The sequence below is a fragment of the Chiloscyllium punctatum genome, chromosome 48 (genome assembly GCF_047496795.1).
Source record: "Chiloscyllium punctatum isolate Juve2018m chromosome 48, sChiPun1.3, whole genome shotgun sequence".
NCBI classification, from domain to species: domain Eukaryota; kingdom Metazoa; phylum Chordata; class Chondrichthyes; order Orectolobiformes; family Hemiscylliidae; genus Chiloscyllium; species Chiloscyllium punctatum.
In genome coordinates this window covers 53,986,974-54,010,930 of record NC_092786.1, presented here as the reverse complement: position 1 = coordinate 54,010,930, position 23,957 = coordinate 53,986,974, and the positions used below count along the sequence as shown (strand labels likewise).

At 43.4% G+C, this 23,957-nt stretch overlaps 1 protein-coding gene across 3 annotated transcripts; it reads right to left on the bottom strand.

Moving 5' to 3' along the window:
* Positions 1-1,373: 1,373 nt before the first annotated feature.
* Positions 1,374-15,670, bottom strand: LOC140469050 (calmodulin-like protein 4). Of its 3 annotated transcripts, none has more exons than XM_072565262.1 (5): positions 15,538-15,670; positions 13,510-13,540; positions 8,417-8,557; positions 4,840-5,028; positions 1,374-2,938 (listed from the first exon to the last, which is right to left on the bottom strand). In XM_072565262.1, exons 3-5 carry the CDS (start codon positions 8,481-8,483, stop codon positions 2,841-2,843), a joined length of 354 nt encoding a protein of 117 aa, XP_072421363.1. In that variant the 5' UTR covers positions 8,484-8,557; positions 13,510-13,540; positions 15,538-15,670; the 3' UTR covers positions 1,374-2,840. The 3 variants fall into 3 exon arrangements, with proteins under 3 accessions (XP_072421363.1, XP_072421362.1, XP_072421364.1); XM_072565261.1 differs by lacking the exon at positions 15,538-15,670 and adding an exon at positions 13,630-13,727; XM_072565263.1 differs by lacking the exons at positions 8,417-8,557; positions 15,538-15,670 and adding an exon at positions 13,630-13,727.
* Between the last annotated feature and the right edge of the window lie 8,287 nt (positions 15,671-23,957).

The window sequence follows — 23,957 nt, the reverse complement described above, 5'->3', positions numbered from 1 at the left end:
AAATTTGAAATTAAATTGTACAACAAACAAGATGGCGCTCGGTTTTGGAAACACGTCAGACACGTTCATTAAATACCAAATAAAGAACCAATTTGTTGCAAACAGAACTTACTCAAGCAGAGAGCAGAGTTATGTGGAAAAGGGAGGAGTCGGGCTTGAAGTGAAAATGCTGGTGCAGATATGATGAGCTGATTCGCCTCGGCTGCACTGTAATCATTTTATGATTTAGTGAAGATGTAAAGATTATCAACAAGAGGTTACAATTCTGTAAATACATACAAGCACCCTTCTTGAGAAAGCACACACACACACAAACAAATATAGAATGTTATCTTAAATATTCCTTGGCCAAGTAACAGTTAAATTCATGAAATAGAGTTAATTACAGATTGTCCAAATGTTGATCAGTAGCTGAAGTCTCTTTGCACACAAACTATTGGCACTGGATCACCTTCCTTGATCAGTCATGACTGGCTGAAGTTTCTTTTCTGGGGACTGTGGTCAAAGATTTGAAATTCTCCTCAAAGAATCCTCTACTTGTAGTGATCAGATTTTCCAGTAGGTCTTCAACTCAGGAATTTTGAGAAGAGGTGTTTCAGAGAAGAGAAAGAAAGAGAGAGCAAAGGTTGTTGCTCAGCAGATGTTATCTCCCAGATGATCCGAAGTCTGATCCAGTAACTTTATTGCACCCACAAACAGGTTTCATGTGACTTCTCTCGCAAAGATTTGAGAAATCAGTGACTTTAGTGAAGCAAGTTGTTTTTGATTTGCCTCAGGATAGATAAGGGTCCCATCCTCCGGCTTAGTGATCATAGCCAATGCCAGAACTAATAAAGTTTTGGTGGTGATGACCTCCTTGAGAAATAATGTCTGCTTACAGGATGCAGGTCCTTTCAGAAGAAAAGTTGATTTTCCTTTAACTACACAGTTGGAAGGCAATGGGCAACCAACTCATGTAAACTTTTCCCCGGTTGGATTGATCAATGAAATTGAAATGAGTAAGTTCTTACGAATAACTGAAGTACAGACTCGAGGCGTGGAGAAATTAAGTGGGGAGCTGTACTTAGACGGATCATCACTATGTGTCTCTAAGTGCCTGAAAGGGCTAAATGAGTCGAGTGGCTTTTTTCTGTGCTGTAAATACTACATTGTGAAAATCTTCTGTCCCAATTTTCTCCTAAAATTGTTGACTTGCAGTTCCATGAATAATAGCAAAGATGTTGGGGGACCGTACCTGAATAATGTGAACATATCTCGAAGCAGATTATTGAACAGTCTCTCACTACCTAACCCTTGGTGGGTGCAGGGAGTGAAACCTTTCACAAGCAGGTCCTGGGGATTCAGGGGAGCCTTGATCGAAATGACACATACACTTCAGATAAATCACCTTTATTTTTATATGTTTCAACCTATCTCAAATTACAGTGACACATAAAATGTATAAATTTATGTATAATGTTTTGAACATAACTAAAGTCATGAGTTTGAGGCCTGTACAGAGAATCAATGAAAATTCTCAGGCACTGGAGCAACTCATAACTCAAAGCTGAGGCGACATTCTGTGTGTGATCATCTATGGGACCCCCACACTTATTGCGGACTTCTAATATCCCTTTACACAATATCCCTTGTCTCCTCCTGTAGGGCAATCCCAGCAGCTCATCGTGAAGCCCCAAGTCCTGGGAATTTGCAGAAAGCTCTAATCAAGAAGATCCCTGTCGTTGCTTTGATTTGATAGACTCAGTGATTTATTTGGGAATGCTGACACCCATCAGTCTGGTCAGTGTGGGGACAGTAAATACAAACAAGGCCTCTATAACAATGACATGAAGTAGAGTGGGAGGAAGTCATGGATCAGTTTGGCTAAAGTTGGATCAAAGTGGACTGGTTAGTCTGAATGGTCTGTTCCTGTGCTTTCAGAAGCAGTTGTGTCCTTAGCTGCCAAGGTATTAGGCATTCTTCCTAATCCTCTCTCCTTCTTTATTTCTCTCTTCCCTTTAAGAAACACCCTAAAACCTACCTCTCACCTATCCTAACATCACCTTCGGTAGCTCGCTATCACATTTGGGTGATAATTTTTCTATGAAGTATCTTGGGAGATGTTACTAAGTTAAAAGTGCTACATAATTACAGATTTTCATTGTAGCTACAAAGGTCAAGCATCCCTGTCTTGGTGAGAGGTGACTGAGAGGCATCAGTCTGTCAGACCATCAAAGATATTAATTAAATAGTATCAGAAAACTGAGGACTGAGAAGGCCACTTCAGATTTAACCATGACAGGAGGGCAAGGTTTGTACACATAGCAACACGAAAGACTAAGCTAGGGTTGCTATCAGGAAGTTAATTGTGATGAGCTTGCACCTCCAAGAGTCATATATAGCTCCAGACCCACAGCAAAGCTGTTGATACTTATGTACCCTCTGAAATATCCTAATAGCCACCCACTTGTCAAGAAGATTATTCACTAACACCTTTGCAAGGCCAGTTAGGGTGGGTATTAAATGCTGTGGTGCCTACAATCCAATGAATGAAGACAAAATAAATTCAGCTTCACACATTGTGCGCCCAACACTTAGGAATGTAATCTGAGCAGAGTAGTAGAGAGGAGGAGCCTTTGAGTTGTTTAAGAGACAGGTGGATACTGTGATGCAGAAGTAAGAGTGGCACGTTTAAGGGAGACCAAATGAACTCTTTCAACGGTATTTATCTTGGTGCTTGGGGTAACAACTGATCATCCCTTGGGTAGCATTGGAGTCAATCAGTAGATAATTTGGGTGGTTTAACCTGGAGAGAGTGCGTTGAGGTATTCCAATTCCTTGGTGTATCATTTGATGGACGTTCAGTAATCTGCGAGTGGGACGGTGATGCTCCGGATGAAGTCCTCGTATTTTACAATGCCGTTCGGGGGGATATTTGCTTCTTGCAGGAGGTCATCAACTGTAAGATCGATATACACAGTTTAGTTAACCGTTTATATTTTCTTATTTTAATCTCCATTTCTATTGGTGTGTGGAGAATAGCTGTAACTGAGTCCACTCATCAAAAGACCCCTCTACCCAACACCTTCCCCTAATTCCTTCTTTTTCCCCGAAGGTACTGAATCTTGTAGAAATAGAAGAATATAAGAAATAGAAAGAGGAGAAGGCCATTCATCCCTCCAGCTAGTTCTATCATTCAGAGATTGTGTCTGAGCTCCACATTTATTCTCTGTTTACCACCATTTCCCCAAAAGACCCTCACCTTCGCCCCCCTCCAACCTTTCATCCTGGGTCTGTATCCCTTGTTTTCAATTCCCCAGCCAAGGGAAACAGCACCTCAGCTGCTTATTGTTTCAGTGAGATAATTTCTCGTTCTGGGTCTGATTTTACTCAGCTTCTCCTTTAAGAAAATCCTCTCATCTCAAGAAATAATCCAGTGAACCTGAAAGCAGTCTGGTCTGGACTGATGCTTCTCTGATTTCTCATCCATAATCCTCCCGTTTCCAGAGGGGAGAAGAAGGATAGGGACTGCAGGCTCCTAGCTTTTGTGAGACCAGCAACAGGAGACATGAGGACAACAGACAGAGTTAGCCTCGGCCTGGTGGGAGTACAACCATCATTGGGACAGGAGGTTGTAGCTTTTAGATTCGGACACAGATTCCAGGCATATGCTAGTCACGGGCCAGAGGGATGTTGCACTGTCGGAGGTGCCATCTGTTGGAGAGGGTAAATGAATTGAGGCTACACCTCCCCAATTGGGTGAATGTGTAAAGATCCCACAGCATAAGCGAAGAAGACCAGGGCACCTCTCTGCAGGGAGCTGGTAAATAACTTATTTGGCCCTTAACTCCATCACTGAAGCAGATTTCTGGTCTTTATTTAATTGCTTGTTTGTGGGATCTTACTATGCACAAATTATTTGCTGCATTTCAAACAATAATGTGTACAATTCAGTAAGTGCTTCATTGGCAGTAAAGTGTGTATGATCCAGCTAGACAAGTCAGGAGCCAGACTGAAATCTGGCTTGATAGATCATATTTTGCTTTTTGGTTTGAACAAGGTGGTCTTTTACTGAAACACAGGCACACAACATTGCAGCTTTGGTTTTAACATAAAACAGAAGCTTTTTACGTTAAGGAAGTAAAGCTAAAATGGAATAAACAAAACATTTATATTTAAAGCACAAGATTAAAGATTTTGAAGCACAAAATACCATTAGTCTCAATAGCAGCTAGTTACTGTACTCAGACCAGGGAAAATTCTCTTCTATATCACCTCTATTGGGTTTAACATAAGTGTCAATTCTCCACCTGGAGAATCTGAAAACCCTTACTTTGAGTCATTATTAACCTGAACTAGAATTTCTCAGCTTCAAATACTCCTTCAGGATTTTAACTAAACATTTCTAGTTTGGAACCTTCAGTTAAATCCTTACACTGAAGTAATCTATTTCTTAACAGTTATAAACTCTCTTCTTTTTTTCAAACAAAACTGTTCTATACATCCAGCTTCAACAAGAACTTTTGACCAAAAGATTTCTTCAAGCTTTGGGTGTTTCACTTAAACCAAAAAAAAACCATTCCAAATCCTTCTTATCAAAGCCTAATGCTCTACAATTTACTTGGTTCACTTGTAAAAACCCACCCATGTAAACAAATTCATATTGATTGCTCTGACACTTGTTTTAAAAATTAATTTGGAAAGATTTACAAGTTAATAGCTAAATACCTTGACACACTCATAGACCATAACTGACATGCCACTAGTTCAAAATCCATACATCACAAGTGTCTTTGAAAGGTACCATATAAATGTTGGTAGGAAGACTTTAAAAAGAGAGTTTGCACTCTGGATTCTCACCTTCCTGGTTTGTCAGTTTCTCGCCAAGTTGGGTCAGTTTGGTCCTCAGCTCAGTGGCTGTAATGAAGCCTCGCCTTTGCTTGTCTGTCATCAACATAGCTTCCAGAATCTCCTTTTGTGGATTCTCCTGCTGCTTCTGCTGGTGGATGATGGCAAGGAACGTCGAGAAATCCAGTTCACCATTTCTCTCTGGTTAAAAAAAGATTAAAGTTCGACAGTTTCATTTCCCCCGGCTCGGTCACTGAAGCCCCCAACACCCACCAACCCCTCCGAGCTCCCCTTCCCCACCACCACCACCCTCGTCTCCGTCTTCCTACACAAGCCAGTCATGCTGCTTGACCCCCCCCCCCCTTCGTCCCGATCGTGTGTCAGTGAAATCCAAACATGTTCCAGACAACATTCCTACGGTCTGGTGCCACAAACTGAACACAATCATCCAACTGGGGTCGAGCTAGTGGCTTCATCATGGTTGAGTGTAACCAACCTGCTTGAGTGGGTACGAACAAACGAAAGCTGGAGAAACTCAACAGGTCTGACAGTATCTGTGGAGTGTGGAAAACGGAGTTAACATTTCAGATCAATGATCTTTCTTCGAGTCATAGAGATGTACAGCACAGAAACAGACCCTTTGGTCCAACACGTCCATGCTGACCAGATATCCTAACTTAATCTAGTCCCATTTGCCAGCACTTGGCCCATAACTCTCCAAACCCTTCCTATTCATATACCCATCCAGATGCCTTTTAAATGGTGTAATTGTACCAGCCTCCACCAATTCCGCTGGCAGCTCATTCCATACACGCACCACCCTCTGTGTGAAAAAATTGCCCCTTAGGTCCCTTTCCCCTCTCACCCTAAACCTATGTCCTCTAGTTCAGGACTCCCCCACCCCAGGGAAATGACCTTATCTATTTATCCTATTCATGCCCCTCATGATTTTATAAACCTCTATACGGTCACCCCTCAGCCTCCGACGCTCCGGGAAAACAGCTTTCAACTAAATTTCTTGCGTTAGTGTTTTACATCTCATGGTATAAAGCCAAGGAATCCAATTCCAGTTAAACTTGCTTCATGGACATGACGAGCAGCAGTGTCCTGCCGACTGGGGAAATAAATTAGGGGAGAATTAATTAGGGTAAGCGATGGTATTATTGGTATTATTGCTGAACTGTTAATCCAGCGATCCAGGTAATATCCTGGGGAGCCAGGTTCAAATCCCACTACAGCAGATGGTGGAATTTGAATTCAATAAATATCTGGAACTAAGAGTCTAATGATAACCACAAATCTATTGTTGATTGTACAGGAAGAATTATCTGGGTCACTAATGTCCTTTAGGGAGAGAAATCTGCCAGCATTACCTGGTCTGGCCACATGTGACTCCAGACCTACATCAATATGGTTGACTCTTAACTACCCTCTGGGCAAATTAGGGATGGGTAATAAATGCTGACCCAGCCAGTGATACCCTCTAGAGGAAAAAAAAACTCCACCCCTGCCAAATGTCAGTTGGCACCAAAACAATCTCTGCTTTTGTCCATAAATCCATGTGGGCCCATTCCAGGAAACATTCCTATTGAGGCAATGAGCTGGTGAGCCATACTGACATCCTTCTCACAATTTTCCCAGTATCCCTTCACACCAGGAATCCTGCTTGTTCGCCAATGGACTATTCCACCATTGAGACTTCACTGTTTAATCCATTCACAATTTCCAAATGGAAGTGGAACAGGGTTGCAAGCTGATGTTTTGCCATTTTGTTTTTCTTGTGTTCTTTCATGAGAGGTGGGTATTGCTGGCAGGGCCGTTTATTGCCCATTCCCAATTTCCCTTGAACTGAGTGGCTTGCTGGGCCATTTAATATAGAGCCACGAAGAGTCAACTATATTTCTGTGGTCTGGAGTCACCCATAGATCAGAAGAGGTAAGGAGAGGTTTCTGTTCATCAGTGAACCTGAGTTTTACTTAAAGAACAATCAACAAATGGTTGCATGGTTATCTTTAGAGACACTAACTCCAGTATAATTAGTTGAAGATAAACTCCAGCAGCTGCAAAGGTGGGATTTGAACTCATGTCCCCAAAGCATTATCCTGGCCCAGTGACATTACCAATACACCACCTCCCATAGTGAAGGCCAGTCTGGATTCATTTGCTCCACTGGTTGAAATCAGCTAATTTGGCACAGATGAGGTACTCGGTGAAGTGTCTTCAAGCCTCCATAACTCGGTGCCACATTAGATAAAATACAGTCCCTTTGGATCACTGTGGCAGCTGTAAAGATATACTCTCTCATGAAAACCCTCACAAGTGTTAAATATTGAGTAAAATTTAACGAAATTCAACAGTTGGTTGATAGTAGTTCTATTTTCTGATGGGTTGAATGTGCTGCTTCTGTACTTTAATAATTCGGTGTTTTTGTCCTGTTCTGGCCACTATATTTTAGGAATGATGTCAAGGATTTGGAGAGAGTGCAGAAAGATTTTATGGGAGTGGTTCTGGGGATGAGAAACTTTGGTTATGAGGATAGATTGGAGAAGCTGGGACATAACTCTGTGGAAAAGCGAAGGCTGAGAGGAGGTATAATTAAAGGGGTCATGAGGGGTCTGCACAGAGTCAATTGGAAGAAAATATTTCCACTTGTGAAAGGATCAAGAATGAAAAGACATAGATTTGACATAATTAGCAGAAGAAGCAAGAGTGAAATGAAGAATTTCTTTTCATGCAGTGGGATGTGCAATACACAGCCTGAGAGAGTGGTGGAGGAACATTCAATTGAGGAACTGGAAGCTTATCTTAAAAGAAAGAATGTACAGGGAGAAGGGGAATGGCACTAAATGAGATGCTTACTCATGGTCCAATAGGCTGAGAGGCCTCCTTCTCGTTGTAAGAAAGCTGCGATTCTGTGTTAAGGCAGAGAAAATTGCAAACAAAGCTCTGAGGTTTATTTCTAGAGGGATACAATGGAAAAGCAGAGATACTGTATTACATACAGAAACTTGGTTAGACCTCAGTTGGAGTGCTGTCCGCAGTTCTAGTCTCTAAAATTACAAAACTGAAATAGAGGCACAGCACAGATACATAAAAGATTTACTAGCAAAGAGACCAGAGAGCTGAGAGGAGTTAATTATAACCAAATATTGAACAGACTAAGGGTATTTTCTTTGGAAGCCAGAAGGCTGAGGCGTTACCTGTGAAATGATGGGGTTAAAGGTAGAGAAGATATTTCAATAGTCTGAATAGCTGCTTTCTACTTCATCACAATCTTGTGATTTGTGGGGGAGACCTTAAGTGGGCAACATTACAATGAGACAATCACTGATAAATCTGATGGGAAACTCTGGAGAAGCTTTTCCATAGAGAGTGCTTGGAACAGGAGAACTCACTAGCCCAAGGTAAACTCTACAAATGCACTTAAGGGGAATTTAGAGACGCACATGAGGGAGAAAGGAGTAAAATGTTATGTTGATAAGGGTTAAGTGTAGAAGGGTTGGAGGAGTTAGCATCAATACCAGCATTGACTAGGTGGGCTGAATGGCCTGTTTATGCACTGCAGATTTTAGATAACAATTGCATTTACCGATTTTATGATGCAGCAGGTGTCTGTCCACCTCTCCTGGGGTTGGGCTGGTACCCAGGCACCGCATCACTGTGATCAGGTCTCCAGTAGATATCTTGCTTTTGCGCTTCTTGTCATACAGCGAGAAGCACTCTTTGAATTCTGAAGAAAACAGATCGGGCATGTCACAGAACACACTATCACTGTCAGCTTCAATTGCTGTGAAATGTTGTTTGTGTGAGAATCACACTCATTACTGCAATAACAGTGAAGTATTACACTGTGCAAATTGTGATGTGTCACTCGGCTGCTAAGGTGAGCTGTGTTTAATGAGGCCTGCTGTTTTTAAAGCTTCAGATTCAGTTTGCTGTAAATCCTGAGGTCATTTAGGTCATTAATTGCTGCGAGTGAACAAATATTTGCAGATTGAAATGTTCATCTAGATTTATGATTGCATCTCAGGTGAAGCCAGCATGAAATTACTGGTTTTCTTTTTAAAACAAAATGTACCTCAAAAACTATTACGCGTCTCTTGTAACGCGAATCGCCTGTAATGCGATTGGTGAATAGGGAACGCTGTATCTAAAACGTGTGTTGGCTGTAACATGATTATATTGCTTTAAGTGATATTTGTATTGCATGATGTTTTATATAGCGTAGGAATGCAATGTCACATTATAGAAGAAATTACTGTAATGTGGCTTTTGTAAAGTATATACTGGGGAAATTGAAGTCAATGGTTTGTAGAGGGAAGCTGTAATAGCAGGCTTGGTCCATCCGTGAATGAGTCTCACTCCTGACCTGTTCCCCTTGTACTGATTGTAACATGGTCAGCCAGGTGGATGTCATAGAGTATGTGTTCCCTGATTGGGGCTGTTAACCTGGTCCAACCAGGGAGCCCCAGCTGACAGATACAAACAGGAGAATCAGAGATTCTGACAGCCGACTCTGAATGAGGCAGTATGATATCCGAGGATTTTCATGTGTAAATAAAGGATGACTTGGTGACGGAATACTGGCCTCTATGGAGTTAGTTCACTCTCCTCTCCTGAAGTGTTGCCTCTCACTTGGCTATGATTCCCCATGTCCTCAATAGACACTGAGCAATCCCATCACCTCCCCTGACTCACTGAGGCTAGCTAACTCCATCCAGAGTAGGATCAAACCAGTCACCTCCCTGCATTCATTTAGAACCCTCTTGTCTATTTAGGTAATAAGTGGCCTCTATCTGAGTTGGCAAGTTACCATTCTTACTTTAACCCTGACCTCCATCTGTTTGACAATCCAGCCTTGCAGCTGGCTGACTGCATCAAGTGAAAAGAGTTAAATAATAAATGAGTTATTCTGACAGTTAGCAAAGAGGAACAAAGCCGAACCTGATCAGGGATTGAACTAAACATTGTTCCCCCGTTCAACCTGATTAAGTATCTCTGGAATTAATAGTTTCTATTCCTGTGGGTGTGTCTCGATGAAATATGATCGATGTATTATGTATCTTTTCATTGTGTGTGCTGTTCTGTTTGTTTCTTTCACCTTTTGACTGACGGGTTCTTAGTTCTAAGCAGCTCTGGGACTTTAGCTGCAGTTTAAGGTTTGGGGATTCTGGGCCATCGTTACAGCCTCTATAGGGTTCTGCTCCTCCTACAGACTGTGCTTGTCGTTGGACACTGGAACTCCTGGCTTTGATTTCTGGACTTTAATCACTCCATGTGGTGGCCCTGCCTTCAGCTGCCTGTGGCCCTAACCTCTGGGATTCCTATCCCAAAACCTGGATACTTGCCTCTCTTCCTTTAAGATACAACCTACCCCCTAACCAAACTGTTGTTTTGCAATCCTAATGTTTCCTTTTACAGCCTAAGCCCACGCCTGTGCATCCCCTTGGGGCATTTTACAATGTTTCAGGTGCTACATAAATGCAAAATGTTGTTGTGGTCCTAACTCAGTACAAATTATTGCAGAAACACTACTTTTTTCTCTTCATGGGGATTTGATTCTCACATTCCCCGGAGACTCTGGGTTATTGTCCATGTGTAACAAGCACATTGAGGTGACAGCAGCTGTCAAACAGTTCCAGCTTCAAGTCAGAGGGATGTACAGCACGGAAACAAATCCTTCTGTCCAACTCGTCCATGCCGACCAGCTATCCTAACCTAATCCAGTCCCACCTACCAGCACTTGGCCCATTCTCTCTTGGTTTTGACCACTCTACACACAGCAGGTCCCAGCAGCTCCCTCAGCAAGCTGAGAGTGGGCAGAACTGGACACTGAGGGTGGAATCTGTCCCATCCTCTGGACACGGTCTGGAGGAAGTTCAGAAAGTCCAGCATTATCTCAGCTCCCTAACACAATCATCCCTCTCCTCCACCCCTCTTGCTTTGGGAGTTGAGGGTAGGGAGTGAGGGGGGGGGAGTTGGACAGCGTCAAAGACACAGATACAAGGTAGTAAGCACCAATGGCAGATATTTGAGGCATTAATTGAAGTAATTCGCAAAAATCTATTTATTTAAGAGTCTACGATTTTTCTGAGGGTGATCAGATACCCCTAATCCCTCCCTGTTGACCCCCCCAATCACTGACCCCCCACCACTGACTCCTCCCTACTGACACCCCATCCACTGACACCCCGTTCCCCAATGACCCCCTTTCCATGACCCATCCCTTGAGCTCTCCCACCGTCCCCTCTCCCACTGACCTCCTACCCACTGATCACCTCTCCCCCGACCCCGTTCACAAGTTTATCCTCATGTCATTTCCTCACAATATAGAATATGAACTTGTGAAGACAAGTTTACAAAGGCAGCAGATACATGGGAACCCCAGCCCCTGCAAGTTCCCCTCCAAGCCACTCACCACTCCCAACTTGTGCCTGTAACTCCAAACCCCAACCCAGCATTGGAAATAACCACTGATGTGTGTGTCATCAGTTTAGGGACTGCCCTCCTTCAGGAAGAGGTATCTAAATGGAAGAGATAAAGCTAAACCCACATCAAAAATGATACTCCATCTAGGGGTACAGGTGCATTGTTCCTTGAAAGTGGAGTTGCAGGTAGACAGGATGGTGAAGGAGGCATTTGGTACACTTGCCTTCTTGGTCAGAACATTAAATATACGAGTTAGGATGTCATGTTGTGGCTGAACAGGACATTGGTGAGGTCACATTTGGAATATTGCAAACAATTCTGGTCGTCCTTCTATTAGAAGGATGTTGTTAAACTTGAAAGGGTGCAAAAAAGATTTACTAGGATGTTGCTAGGGTTAGAGTTAAAGGGAGAGGCTGAAAAGGCTGGGGCTGTTTTCCCGGGAACGTCAGAGGCTGAGAGATGACCTTATAGAGGTTTATAAAATCATGAGGAGCATGGATAGGGTAAATAGGCAAGGTCTTTTTCCCAGGGGTGGGCAAGTCCAAAACTAGAGGGCATAGGTTGAAGGTGAAAGGGCCTTTGGTGTAACATTGTCACATGTATATGGAACGAGCTGCCAGTGGAAGCACTGGAGGCTGGCACGATTACGACATTTAAAATGCGCCTAGATGGGTACTTGAATAGGAAGTGTTTTGAGAGATATGAGCCAAATGCTGGCAAATGGGATTAGGATGTCCGGTCAGCATGGGCGAGTTGGACCGAAGAGTCTGTGTCTGTGCTGTGCATTTCTATGAGAAGGGGAAGGAAACCCTGAGTTTATCAGTGACTGTCAAACACATAGAGATCGATGTGAGAAATAGATAAAGAGGGACCACAGCCTGTACTGACCACAACCCCATTTCCGGTTGTGGCAAGGTTTATGATGTTATTCACTGGAGCTTGGTCCTTCAACATAAAAATCAACCACCAGGAAATTGGATAACAGAGACCCTGTCATAACCTAGAGAGACTCAGTGAGACCAAGAATAGAGGTGTGGATGTGTCTGTTGTTTTGTGTTAATTTTCATTTCTTTTTCCCTACCTTTTTGTAATGAGATGTAAATGAATCTTATTTTAGTCTTTTTGCAGGGGAAATGCCATGATCATGAATCATAAGCCTGGTCACCCATGGGCATAAAAAGCTTTTAATTACAACAAGTTTTTGTTACAACAACTGTTTGTTTTTAAAGAGGACTGATATAGACAAAGGTAACTGTCTGGGGAGGATTTCTGAAATGTCACACCTGAAAGTATCAAAGAAGCTTCAAGGAGAGAACTGGATTGCATATTGAACTTGTGAGTATCTTACACTGTGAACCTGATGGGGTAAAAGTCAGTGAGTGGGGCAAAATGCATGTTTGCATCTCCCCCTTTCAAGAATATACAAGGTTAAAGCAAGTTTCACCCTGTTCTGTATGCATCAATAGTCTGAAACTCTCATGTGTACTAATGGGCTGAGCTATTTGTGTGAACTGATGTGAGTTTGACACTTGGTGCAGTGTGCGTCACAGTCAAAGAAGTTTCCATTAGTCACCCCTGCATTTCAGGTAAAGGAAGTCCCTCTCTGAATGCCAACAGCTAGATAGCAAACCAATTTAAAGGAAATAGGACAAAAGAATTTTGGCCAACTTGCAAAGCCAAGAATTTCAAAATCAATACTCCACTATTTACTTCATGTGTATGACTCAAAGAGTGATCGATATATCTTTAGCTTCCACCTTTTATTGGACTTAATTATTGTGTCATCACCTTACATTTAGAAACGAATAAACTCACTCTTTTGTTAACTCGAGAAAGCTTTATTAAACTGGCCGTTTATAAAACTTAAATTTCTTTCATCTGGAAGAAAGGCATTCACGAGGAAAGGGGTCCTTTCTAAAAGTCACTTTGTGTGTGGAGCAGGTCAAATGGAGGGACAGGTCAAATAAACAGGGACACAGTTCATCTGTCCTTACCAGGGTCTTTGACAATTTTAGACATCCATCTGGAACTGTAATAAATTGGGGAATCTCACCCAAGGGCTTGTTGCAATAACATACAGGACTTCAGGATCGAAGGCCAAAGCTTGGAGGGGTGTTTAGTGAGAGGGGATTGTCACCACAACAGGGAAACAGAGTTTAGGCACTGGGGACTCCAATAACCTGTGAGACATAACTAAACAAACATACCATACCAAACCATACCATACCATACTATGTATAGACTCATACTCACCATGGATTTCATCTTGAGTGAAAAATTTAGCCTGCAATTGGAACAAGAAAAGTTATTGCTTTGTGTTTCCACATTAAGAATTACTTTGAAAGCACTGGGATTCTCCTGTTTTGTTTTTACCATTTCTTTTGCTGCCTCCCTGTTTTCCCTTCCTCTTTAATGATGTGTTTGTCTCTCTAGTCGCAATCTAGTACTGCTCGCCTTACTCCTCCACCTATCTGATTATAGGCTAAAGTCCACAATGAATACTGCTTAGTGGATGCAATAAATATCCTGATCACTATGGTTACAGGATCAGGCATCCCACAGGGTCAGATTCCAGCTACCAGCTGTTAATCCATCTGACAGACATGCGCACACCCACAGGAACACACACACACTCTCTCTCTCTCACACACACACGAACATATACTCACACACAGGAACAGACACATAGACACACACACACATTGACACACAGACACACACACACACACACACACACACACACACACACACACACATAAACACACAGACACACACACACACATAGACACACAGACATACACACACACAGGAACAGACACACACACACAGGATCACACACACATACAGGAACAGACACACACACACACATAGACACACACACACACAGGAACAGACACACGCACGCACACACACAGGATCACACACACATACAGGAACAGACACACAGACACACACACACACATAGACACACAGACATACACACACACAGGAACAGACACACACACACAGGATCACACACACATACAGGAACAGACACACACACACAGGAACAGACACTCACACACAGGAACAGACACATGCACGCACACACACAGGATCATACACACATACAGGAACAGACACACACACACACACACACACACACACACACACACGCATAAACACACAGACACACACACACAGGAAGATGCACCCACAGGAAGACACACACACAAAGGAATACATGTACGCAGGAACACGCACCCACAGGAACAGACACATACACACACACACAGAAGAACACACACACACACACACACAGGAACAGACACACACACACATAAACATACAGACACACACAGGAAGATGCACCCACAGGAAGACATACACATAGAAACACATATACACAGGAACATGCACCCAGAGGAACACATGCCCACAGGAACACACATACAGGAATACATATACACAGAGGAATACACACACCCACCAGAACACCCACAGGAACACACACCCACAGGGAGACATACACACAGGAACACATGCACACAAGAACACACACACACACACACACACACACACAGGAATACACACATACACACACAGGAACAGAGACTGAGGAACATATATATACATGCACAGGAACACACACAGAGGAACACACACAGACAGGAACACACGCACACAGAACACAGGAACAAATCCACCTATACAGAACACAGAAGAATACACACACAAGAATAAGCATACACACAGAGGAACCAAGACAGAGGGACATGACATAGTCATGCATACACACACATGAACACATACTTAGGAACATAGACACACATGCACTGAGGAAGATAGATAGATATACAGGCATACACAGGACTTTAGACACACAAATGCACACATGGCATATACACACAGGCACACACACACTGAGCACACAGGAACTAACAAGCACACACAGAATACACGCATGAACATTGACATACATACAAACATGCACATAGAAACAAGAACACAGGAACAAATATATATGCACACACACTTACACACCAAGTAACATACGCATACACACACATACACACACACACCCCTCCAACAACATGGACAAACCCAAGTGGATTGCATCAATTCAGGAAAGTAGTTCTTTAACATCTTCTCATGGATAATTAAGAAGTGTGGCAACAAATGCCAGTGACATAATGCACATGTACAGCCACACGTGCACACTTACATTCACACACACATGCTCACACACGCACACACACACATAATCTACCCCAACGCACACACTTACACATGCATACATACCTAAGTTTTAAATGTGTTTGTAGTCAGTGCTTTTCATTTTGTGTTTTCTCTGTTATGTTTAATCATCTTTGTCTCTAGTTTCACCCTTTCTCTCTTCAACTCTGAATCTTGCAGCTGCATTTCCAGACATGCCTCATCCAAATATCGAGTCCTGAGCTGTGATCTCATGAATTAAAGGCTGGAGTTTCTGTTGGAGCTGTTCCTGAATTGGTGGTGGATTGTAATGAAATGTTTAAAATTATTTTTGTGTAACAGCTGCTGGAGACAGGCAGACTCATTACTCCCTGGCAACGAGTGTTGCTAGGGACAGCCAAAGGGCTGTTTAATTTACAAAAGGGTCAGCGAGCCTTCCTGTCAAAGGAATAGGTGAAGATCAGCCTGGAATAATGGATTGCTGCTAATGGGGAACGTTAGTGGCTGACAATGAGTTATTTATGGTAGCAGCCCATGTGATGACAAGATCTGGTGTGTTGGGGTTGGGGTAAGGACATGGGAGAAGTTGCTCAAGCCTTAAAATTGCTGAACTTGATAACTACCCTCTGTCTTCTATGACCAAGTCAATTTTGTGGATCCAATGTAACTTAATCTTCTGGACCAGCCTACCATGAAGGACCATGTAAAATGCCTTGGTATTACATTCTCTGCCATACGCTCATCTTTGTCACTTCCACAAAAAACTCAATTGAATTTGTGAGACAAGACCTCCCCCGCACAAAACTATGTTCACTCCCATTGTTTTCCCAAGTACAGTACAAGTAAATCCTAACTCTAAGAATCTTCTCCAATAATCTCTGTGCCACTGATGTAAACCTCACTGGCTTATAATTTCCAGGATTATCCCTGTTGCCCTTCTTAAACAAAGGAAAAATATTGTCAATCCTCTAGTCTTCTGGAACCTTGCCTGTGGCTGTAGAGAATACAAATATCTCTGTCAAGTCAGCAAAGATCTCGTCCCTTGCCTTCTTCAGTATCCTGAGATAGATCCCAACAGGCCCTGGGGACTAATCTACCTTAATCTTTTCATGACACTGAACACTTTCTCCTTTTTAATGTCGACATGTCCTAGAATATCAACATTTCCCTCCCTAATCGAACCATCATTCATGTCCTTCTCCTTGATGAATACTGATGAGAAGTACTCATTAAGAACCTCGCCTACTCTCTCTCTGGCTTCATCAAAACTTCCCTCCCATGTCTAGGAGTGGACTTACCCTTTCCCTAGTGTTACCCTTTTGCTCCTAATATACAGAGGAACCTCAATTATCCAAAGGACACGGGCGGGGAGTATTTCGTTCGGTTAATCGAATGCTGGATAATTGATGCCAGACAACGTAGTTAGCCACGCATCGGGACCTTGTGATCTTGTTCGGATAATCCGAAATTCAGGTAATTGAATGCTGGAAAATTGAGTTTCCTCTGTACATATAGATTCATCGAGTCATAGAGATGTACAGCAGGGAAACATCCATGCCGACCAGATATCCCAACCCAATCTAGTCCCACCTGTCAGCACCCGGCCCATATCCCTCCAAACCCTTCCTATTCATATAGCCATCCCAGATGCCTTTTAAATGTTGCAATTGTACTAGTTTCCACCACTTCCTCTGGCAGCTTATTCCATACATGTACCACCCTCTGCGTGAAGAAGTTGTCCCTTAGGTCTCTTTTATATCTTTCCGCTCTCACCCTAAACCTATGCCCGCTACTTTTGGACTCCCCCAACCCAAGGAAATGACCTTGTCTATTTACCCTATCCATGCCCCTCACAATTTTATAAACCTCTATAATATCGCCCCTCAGCCTCTGACACTCCAGGGAAAACAGCCCCAGCTTATTCAACGTCTCCCTATAGCTCAAATCCTCCAATTCTGACAACATCCTTGTAAATCTTTCCTGAACCCTTTCAATTCCACAACATCTTTCGGATAGGAAGAAGACCAGATTTGCACGCAATATTCCAACAGTGGCCTAACTAATGTCCTGTACAGCCGCAACATGACCTCCCAACTCATGTACTCAATACTCTGACCAATAAAGGAAAGCATACCAAATGCCTTCTTCACTATCCCAACTCTAGATTAGAGTGGTGCTGGAAAAGCACAGCAGTTCAGGCAGCATCCGAGGAGCAGTAAAATCGACATTTCGGGCAAAAGCCCTTCATCCTGCTCCTGTGCTTTTGCAGCACCACTCTAATCTAGAATCTGGTTTCCAGCATCTGTAGTCCTTGTTTTTACCTCACTATCCCATCGACCTGTGACTCTACTTTCAAGAAGCTACGAACCTGCACTCCAAGGTCTCTTTGTTCAGCAACATTCCCCAGGACCTTATCATTAAGTGTATAAGTCCTGCTAAGATTTGTTTTCCCAAAATGCAGCAACTTGCATTTATCTAAATTAAACTCCATCTGCCACTCTTCAGCCCATTGGCCCATCTGATCATGATCCCGCTGTAATCTGAGTTAACCTTCCTCACTGCCCACTACACCTCCAATTTTGGTGTCATCTGCAAACTTACTAACTATACCTCCTAAGTTCACATCCAAATCAATTATGTAAATGACAAAAAATAGTGGACCCAGCACCGATCCTTGTGGCACTCCACTGGTCACAGGCCTCCAGTCTGAAAAACAATCCTCCACCACCATCCTCTGTCTTCTACCTTTGAGCCAGTCCTGTATCAAAATAGATATTCCTCCCTTTATTCCATGAAATCTAACCTTGCCTACCAGTCTCCCATGGGGAACCTTGTTGATTGCCTTACTGAAGTCCATATCGATCACATGTACCGCTCTGCCCTCATCAATCCTCTTTGTTACTTCTTCAAAAAAACTCAATTAAGTTTGTGAGACATGATTTCCCACGCACAAAGCCATGTTGACTATCCCTAATCAGTCCTTACCTTTCCAAATACATGCACATCCTGTCCCCCAGGATTCCCTCCAACAACTTGCCCACCACCAACATCAGGCTCACTGGTCTATACTTCCCTGGCTTGTCCTTACCACCTTTCTCAAATAGCGGCACCACATTAGCCAACCTCCAGTCTTCCGGCACCTCACCCAAGAATGCATAAAGTGGATAAATCCCCAGGACCTGATCAGGTGTACCCTAGAACTCTGTGGGAAGCTAAAGAAGTGCTTGCTGGGCCTCTTGCTGAGATATTTGTATCATTGATAGATATAAAAGGACCTAAGATTCTCCTTAATCCTACTTGCCAAGGACATCAAAATAGAGAGTGTTATTCAAATGGGGAAAATCTGCAGAAAACTACAATTTAAAGGGATTTTGGGCAACTTGTGCCAGAAACAAAGTTAGCATATAGCAGCAGCAGGGAGTCAGGAAGGCTAATGGAATGTTGACCCTTATTCCTAAGGAGGTTAGAATATAAGAATAGAGAAGTCTTACTGGAACTGTACAAAGTGCAGGTAAGACCACTTCTCGTGTACCATAGCAGTTTTGGGCCGTATATTTAAGGAAAGATATCATTTCATTGGAGGCAATTCAGAGAAGGCTGACTAGGATGATCCCTGGTAGAGACGAATTGTCTTCTGAGCAAAAACTAAACAGGTTGGGACTATACTCACTGGAGTTTAGAAGAATGAGAGATGATCTCATTGAAATATATGGGATTCTAAAGGGGCTTGACAGGGTCAATGCTGAGGCGATGTTTCCCCTCATGAGAGAGCTAGGTCCAGAGGGCACAGGCTCAGAATAAAGGGACACCAATTTAAGACTGAGAGGGCTCAGAAATGATTTACCAGGATGTTGCCGGGTATGGATGGTTTGAGTTATAAAAGCTAAGCTGGATAGGCTGGTATTTTCTTCACTGGAGCGTAGGAGGATGAGGGGTGACCTGACAGAGATTGATAAAATCATGAGGGATATAGGTAAGGTGAATAGAGGGTTTTTTTCTAAGGGTGGGAGAGTTCAAAACTAAAGGGCATATTTTAAAGGTGAGGGGAAAGATTTAAAGAGAAAATGAGGGACAATGTTTTTACAAGAGAGTGGTTAGTGTGTGCCAGAGAAAATGGTGGATGAGGTACAGTTACAACGTTTAAAAGATATTTGGATACGTTCATGAATAGGAAAGATTTAGAGGGATATGGGCCAAGAGCAGGCAGGTGGGACTAGTTTAGTTTGGGTCTAGTTGGACCGAAGGGTCTATTTCCGTGCCTAACGTCTCTTTGACTCTGAGATGAGAAAGAATTTCTTCTTCAGGGGGTTGTGAGTCTTTGGAACTCCTTGACACAGAGAGAGGCGGAGTTCTTGTGAATATTTTATGCTGAAATAGATAGATTCTTGATCAGTCGGGGAATCAAGGGTTATGGGGAATGGTCAGGAAATTGGAGGTGAGGAATGTCAGATCAACCAAGATCCTATCGAATGATGAAGAAGACTTGAGGGCCCGAACAGCTTAGTCATATTCCTACTTCCTAAATCATCTTATGGTCAAACTCCCTTTGTTCTGCTACCATTGCCTTCTGTTGGTCAGACTCTTAAACTCTGGAATTCTGCCCGAAAGACTTTCCTTCTTTCAGACTCTTCTCAAAAGTTGCCCTTTGACCAAATGTACGGTTATAACCCCTTCTTTGGCATTTGATGTCAGGTTTTAACCTTACTCCTGTACCGTGCGCTCATTTGAATCCTTCAATACATCAAAGAAGCTAAATTAAAACATGTTACTCTTACCTGCGTTGTAATAATGGCAGCTTTTAATCCTTGATTGTTAACCAGGAAAGTATGATTCTATTTCAAAGAAATGACTCCTGAACTTTTGAACTGAAAATGACCTTGCAGTCCAATAGCACTAACAATCAGCTCCTTAATGAGGTAACATTATTAAACTCTTGGCAATGCTTTTTGGTTCCTGAGTTCCAAGGCGCTGTAAACACTGATAAATTGTGGAAGAACAAAGGTTTGTTTTACAAAACAAAAACATCTTTTCTCGCGGTGATTGTGTAGACGGAGGTAATTAGCTGTTGCTGGATGGTACAGAATCAAAGGCGTACTGGAAATTAAGTGTTTCACTTAACATAGCAATTATATTTAATGATGGTGTGTTACAGTTCACTCAGGGGTCCTGGTTGCTGTGGCAATGTGCACTTTCTCATGGTGGTTGTAACTGGAGCTATAGATAATGATGGTAGAGGCTCTAATTTCCATTGACCAGGAATCTCCCTCACACTTACCACCTGCCACTGGCTGGTGTGCTGAAGGTCCATCTGTTTGGCCACACTACGAACACAGCTTCCTTGGTCGTTGGGTCCTAGAGTGGGATTGAACCTGGAGATCTCAGCTCAGAGGCAGGAACACTACCTGCTGTGCCACAAGGCATTGCAATTACATAATGCTACAGCAAATTATTGATAACAAACAAATTACTTACAATCCCAGTTTATGAACTGAATTTATTGTAACCGTTTACATTCATTTAGATTCTCATAAAATCTAACTGAATTTAGTTTTTGCAATAACTACAGTCATTCTCCTCATGTGAAGATGTTACTACAGAACAGAAGTAGACTCTTTGGCCCTATGCCACCTCCCAGCTTATCACATCTTACCTTATCAAAATTCTTTTCTAAGAAATTTGGTTAGAGACAAAAAAAACTGCAGATGCTGGAATCCAAAATATACCAGCAGGAGGCTGGAAGAACACAGCAGGCCAGGCAGCATCAGGAGGTGGAGAAGTTGACGTTTCGGGTGTAATCCTTCTTCACCCCAGTCCCAAATTTGGGTTACATCCAAAACATTGCCTTTTCCATCTCCTGATGCTGCCTGGCCTGCTGTTCTTCCAGCCTCCAGTCTGTCTATTTTCAGAAATTTAGCACGCTTGCCTTCATTGCTCAGGCCTTTGAGTATAGGAGTTGGGACATCATGTTGAGGTCATACCGGACATTGGTGAGGCCTCTCCTGGAGTACTGTGTGGGAAGGATTGTATTAAATTGGAGAGGGTTCAGAAAAGATTTACCAAGATGTTGCCAGGAATGGATGATTTGAGTTATAAGCAGAGGCTGGATAGGCTGGGACCTTTTTCACTGGAGCGTAGGAGGGTGAGGGGTTTAGATAAGGTGAAAGGCAAGTGTCTTTTCCTTGGGGTGGAGGATTTCAAGACTAGGATCCATATTTTTCAGGCGAAAGTGAGGACTGCAGATGCTGGAGATTAGAGTGGTGCTGGAAAAGCACAGCAGGTCAGGCAGCATCCTAGCTGAGCTGTTACGTTTGTTTTCAGATGTTTCGTCACCATGCTAGGTAACATCATCAGTGAGCCTCCAGATGAAGCACTGGTGGTGAGGCCCGCTTTCTATTTATGTGTTTTTTGGGTTTCCTGTACACCGAGGGATACCTCCCCAGGTTGGTGATGAAATTTCCTGTTCTATTTCTCAGAGGATGGTAAATGGGATCCAAATCAATGTGTTTGTTGATCGAGTTCTGGATGGAATATAAGGAATTCTCGTGCATGTCTCTGTTTGGTTTGTCCTAGGATGGATTAGTTGTCCCAGTCGAAGTGGTGTCTTTCCTCATCTGTGTGTAAGGATAATAGTGAGACAGGGTCATATCTTTCATTGCTAGTTGATGTTTATTGTATAGTGCTGAAAATGTGTTGCTGGAAAAGCACAGCAGGTCAGGCAGCATCCAAGGAACAGGAGAATCGATGTTTCGGGCATGAGCCCTTCTTCGGGAATGAGGAATGTGTGTCCAGCAGGCTAAGATAAATGGTAGGGTGGAGGGATTTGGGGGAGGGGCGTTGGAAATGTGAGAGGTGGAAGGAGGTCAAGGTGAGGGTGATAGGCCGGAGTGGGGGTGAGGGCAGAGAGGTCAGGAAGAAGATTGCAGGTTAGGAAGGTGGTGCTGAGTTCGAGGGATTTGACTGAGACAAGGTGGGGCCAATCGCCACCAGGACAGAACCCCACTGGTCCTCACCTACCACCCCACCAACCTCCATATACATCATATCATCCGTTGTCATTTCCGCCACTTCCAAACGGACCCCACCACCAAGGATATATTTCCCTCCCCTCCCCTATCAGCGATCCGAAAAGACCACTCCCTCCGTGACTCCCTCGTCAGGTCCAGACCTCCCACCAACCCAACCTCCACTCCCGGCACCTTCCCCTGCAACCGCAAGAAATGCAAAACTTGCGCCCACACCTCCCCCCTTACTTCCCTCAAAGGTCCCAAGGGATCCTTCCATATCCGCCACAAATTCACCTGCACCTCCACACACATCATTTATTGCATCCGCTGCACCCGATGTGGCCTCCTCTATATTGGGGAGACAGGCCGCCTACTTCAGAGAACACCTCTGGGACACCCGGACCAACCAACCCAACCAACCCATGGCTCAACACTTCAACTCCCCCTCCCACTCCACCAAGAACATGCAGGTCCTTGGACTCCTCCATCGCCAGACCATAGCAACATGACGGCTGGAGGAAGAGCGCCTCATCTTCCGCCTAGGAACCCTCCAACCACAAGGGATGAACTCAGATTTCTCCAGCTTCCTCATTTCCCCTCCCCCCACCTTGTCTCAGTCCCAACCCTCGAACTCAGCACCGCCTTCCTAACCTGCAATCTTCTTCATGACCTCTCCGACCCCACCCCCAATCCAGCCTATCACCCTCACCTTGACCTCCTTCCACCTATCACATTTCCAACGCCCCTCCCCCAAGTCCCTCCTCCCTACCTTTTATCTTAGCCTGCTGGACACACTCTCCTCATTCCTGAAGAAAGGCTCATGCCCGAAACGTCGATTCTCCTGTTCCTTGGATGCTGCCTGACCTGCTGTGCTTTTCCAGCAACAAATTTTCAGCTCTGATCTCCAGCATCTGCAGTCCTCACTTTCTCCTTGTTTATTGTATAGTGTCTTTTAAGTTCATAAGCTGCTGTTTTAGTGTATTGGTGGGTTTGAGGGCTACTATGATGCCAAGAGGTCTGAGTAGTCTGGCAGTAATTTTCAAGATGTCTTTGATTTAGGGGGAGTGGCTAGGTTTTCTGGATGTGTTTTGTCTGCTTGTTTGGGTTTGTTGCTGAGAAATCGGCGGGCTGTGTTCATTGGGTACCTGTTCTTATTGAATACACTGTATAGGTGATTTTTCTCTGCTCTGCGTAGTTCCTCTTTGCTGCAGTGTGTGTTGGCTCGTTGGAATAATGTTCTGATGCAGCTTCGTTTGTGGGTGTTGGGATGATGCTCTTGTAATTCAGTATTTGTTCAGCATGTGTTGTTTTCCTATAGACGCTGGTTTGAAGTTCCCCATTGACTGTCCGTTCTACCGCAACATCTAGGAATGGCAGTTTGTTGTTGTTTTCCTCCTCTTTAGTGAATTTTTGAACATCATGAACATTAACTTGCCCCAAAAAGATATGACCCTCTCTCACTTAGTATCCTTACATACAGATGAGGAAGGACACCATTTTGAC

What these genes read in the sequence shown, in the direction of transcription:
- LOC140469050 (XM_072565261.1), bottom strand. An exon ending in CACTCAAGATGAAATCCATG is followed by an intron (nt 8,558 to 13,509) that starts GTGAGTATGAGT and finishes TGTTTTCTTCAG; the next exon opens with AATTCAAAGAGTGCTTCTCG. An exon ending in GAAACTGACAAACCAGGAAG is followed by an intron (nt 2,939 to 4,839) that starts GTGAGAATCCAG and finishes TCGATCTTACAG; the next exon opens with TTGATGACCTCCTGCAAGAA.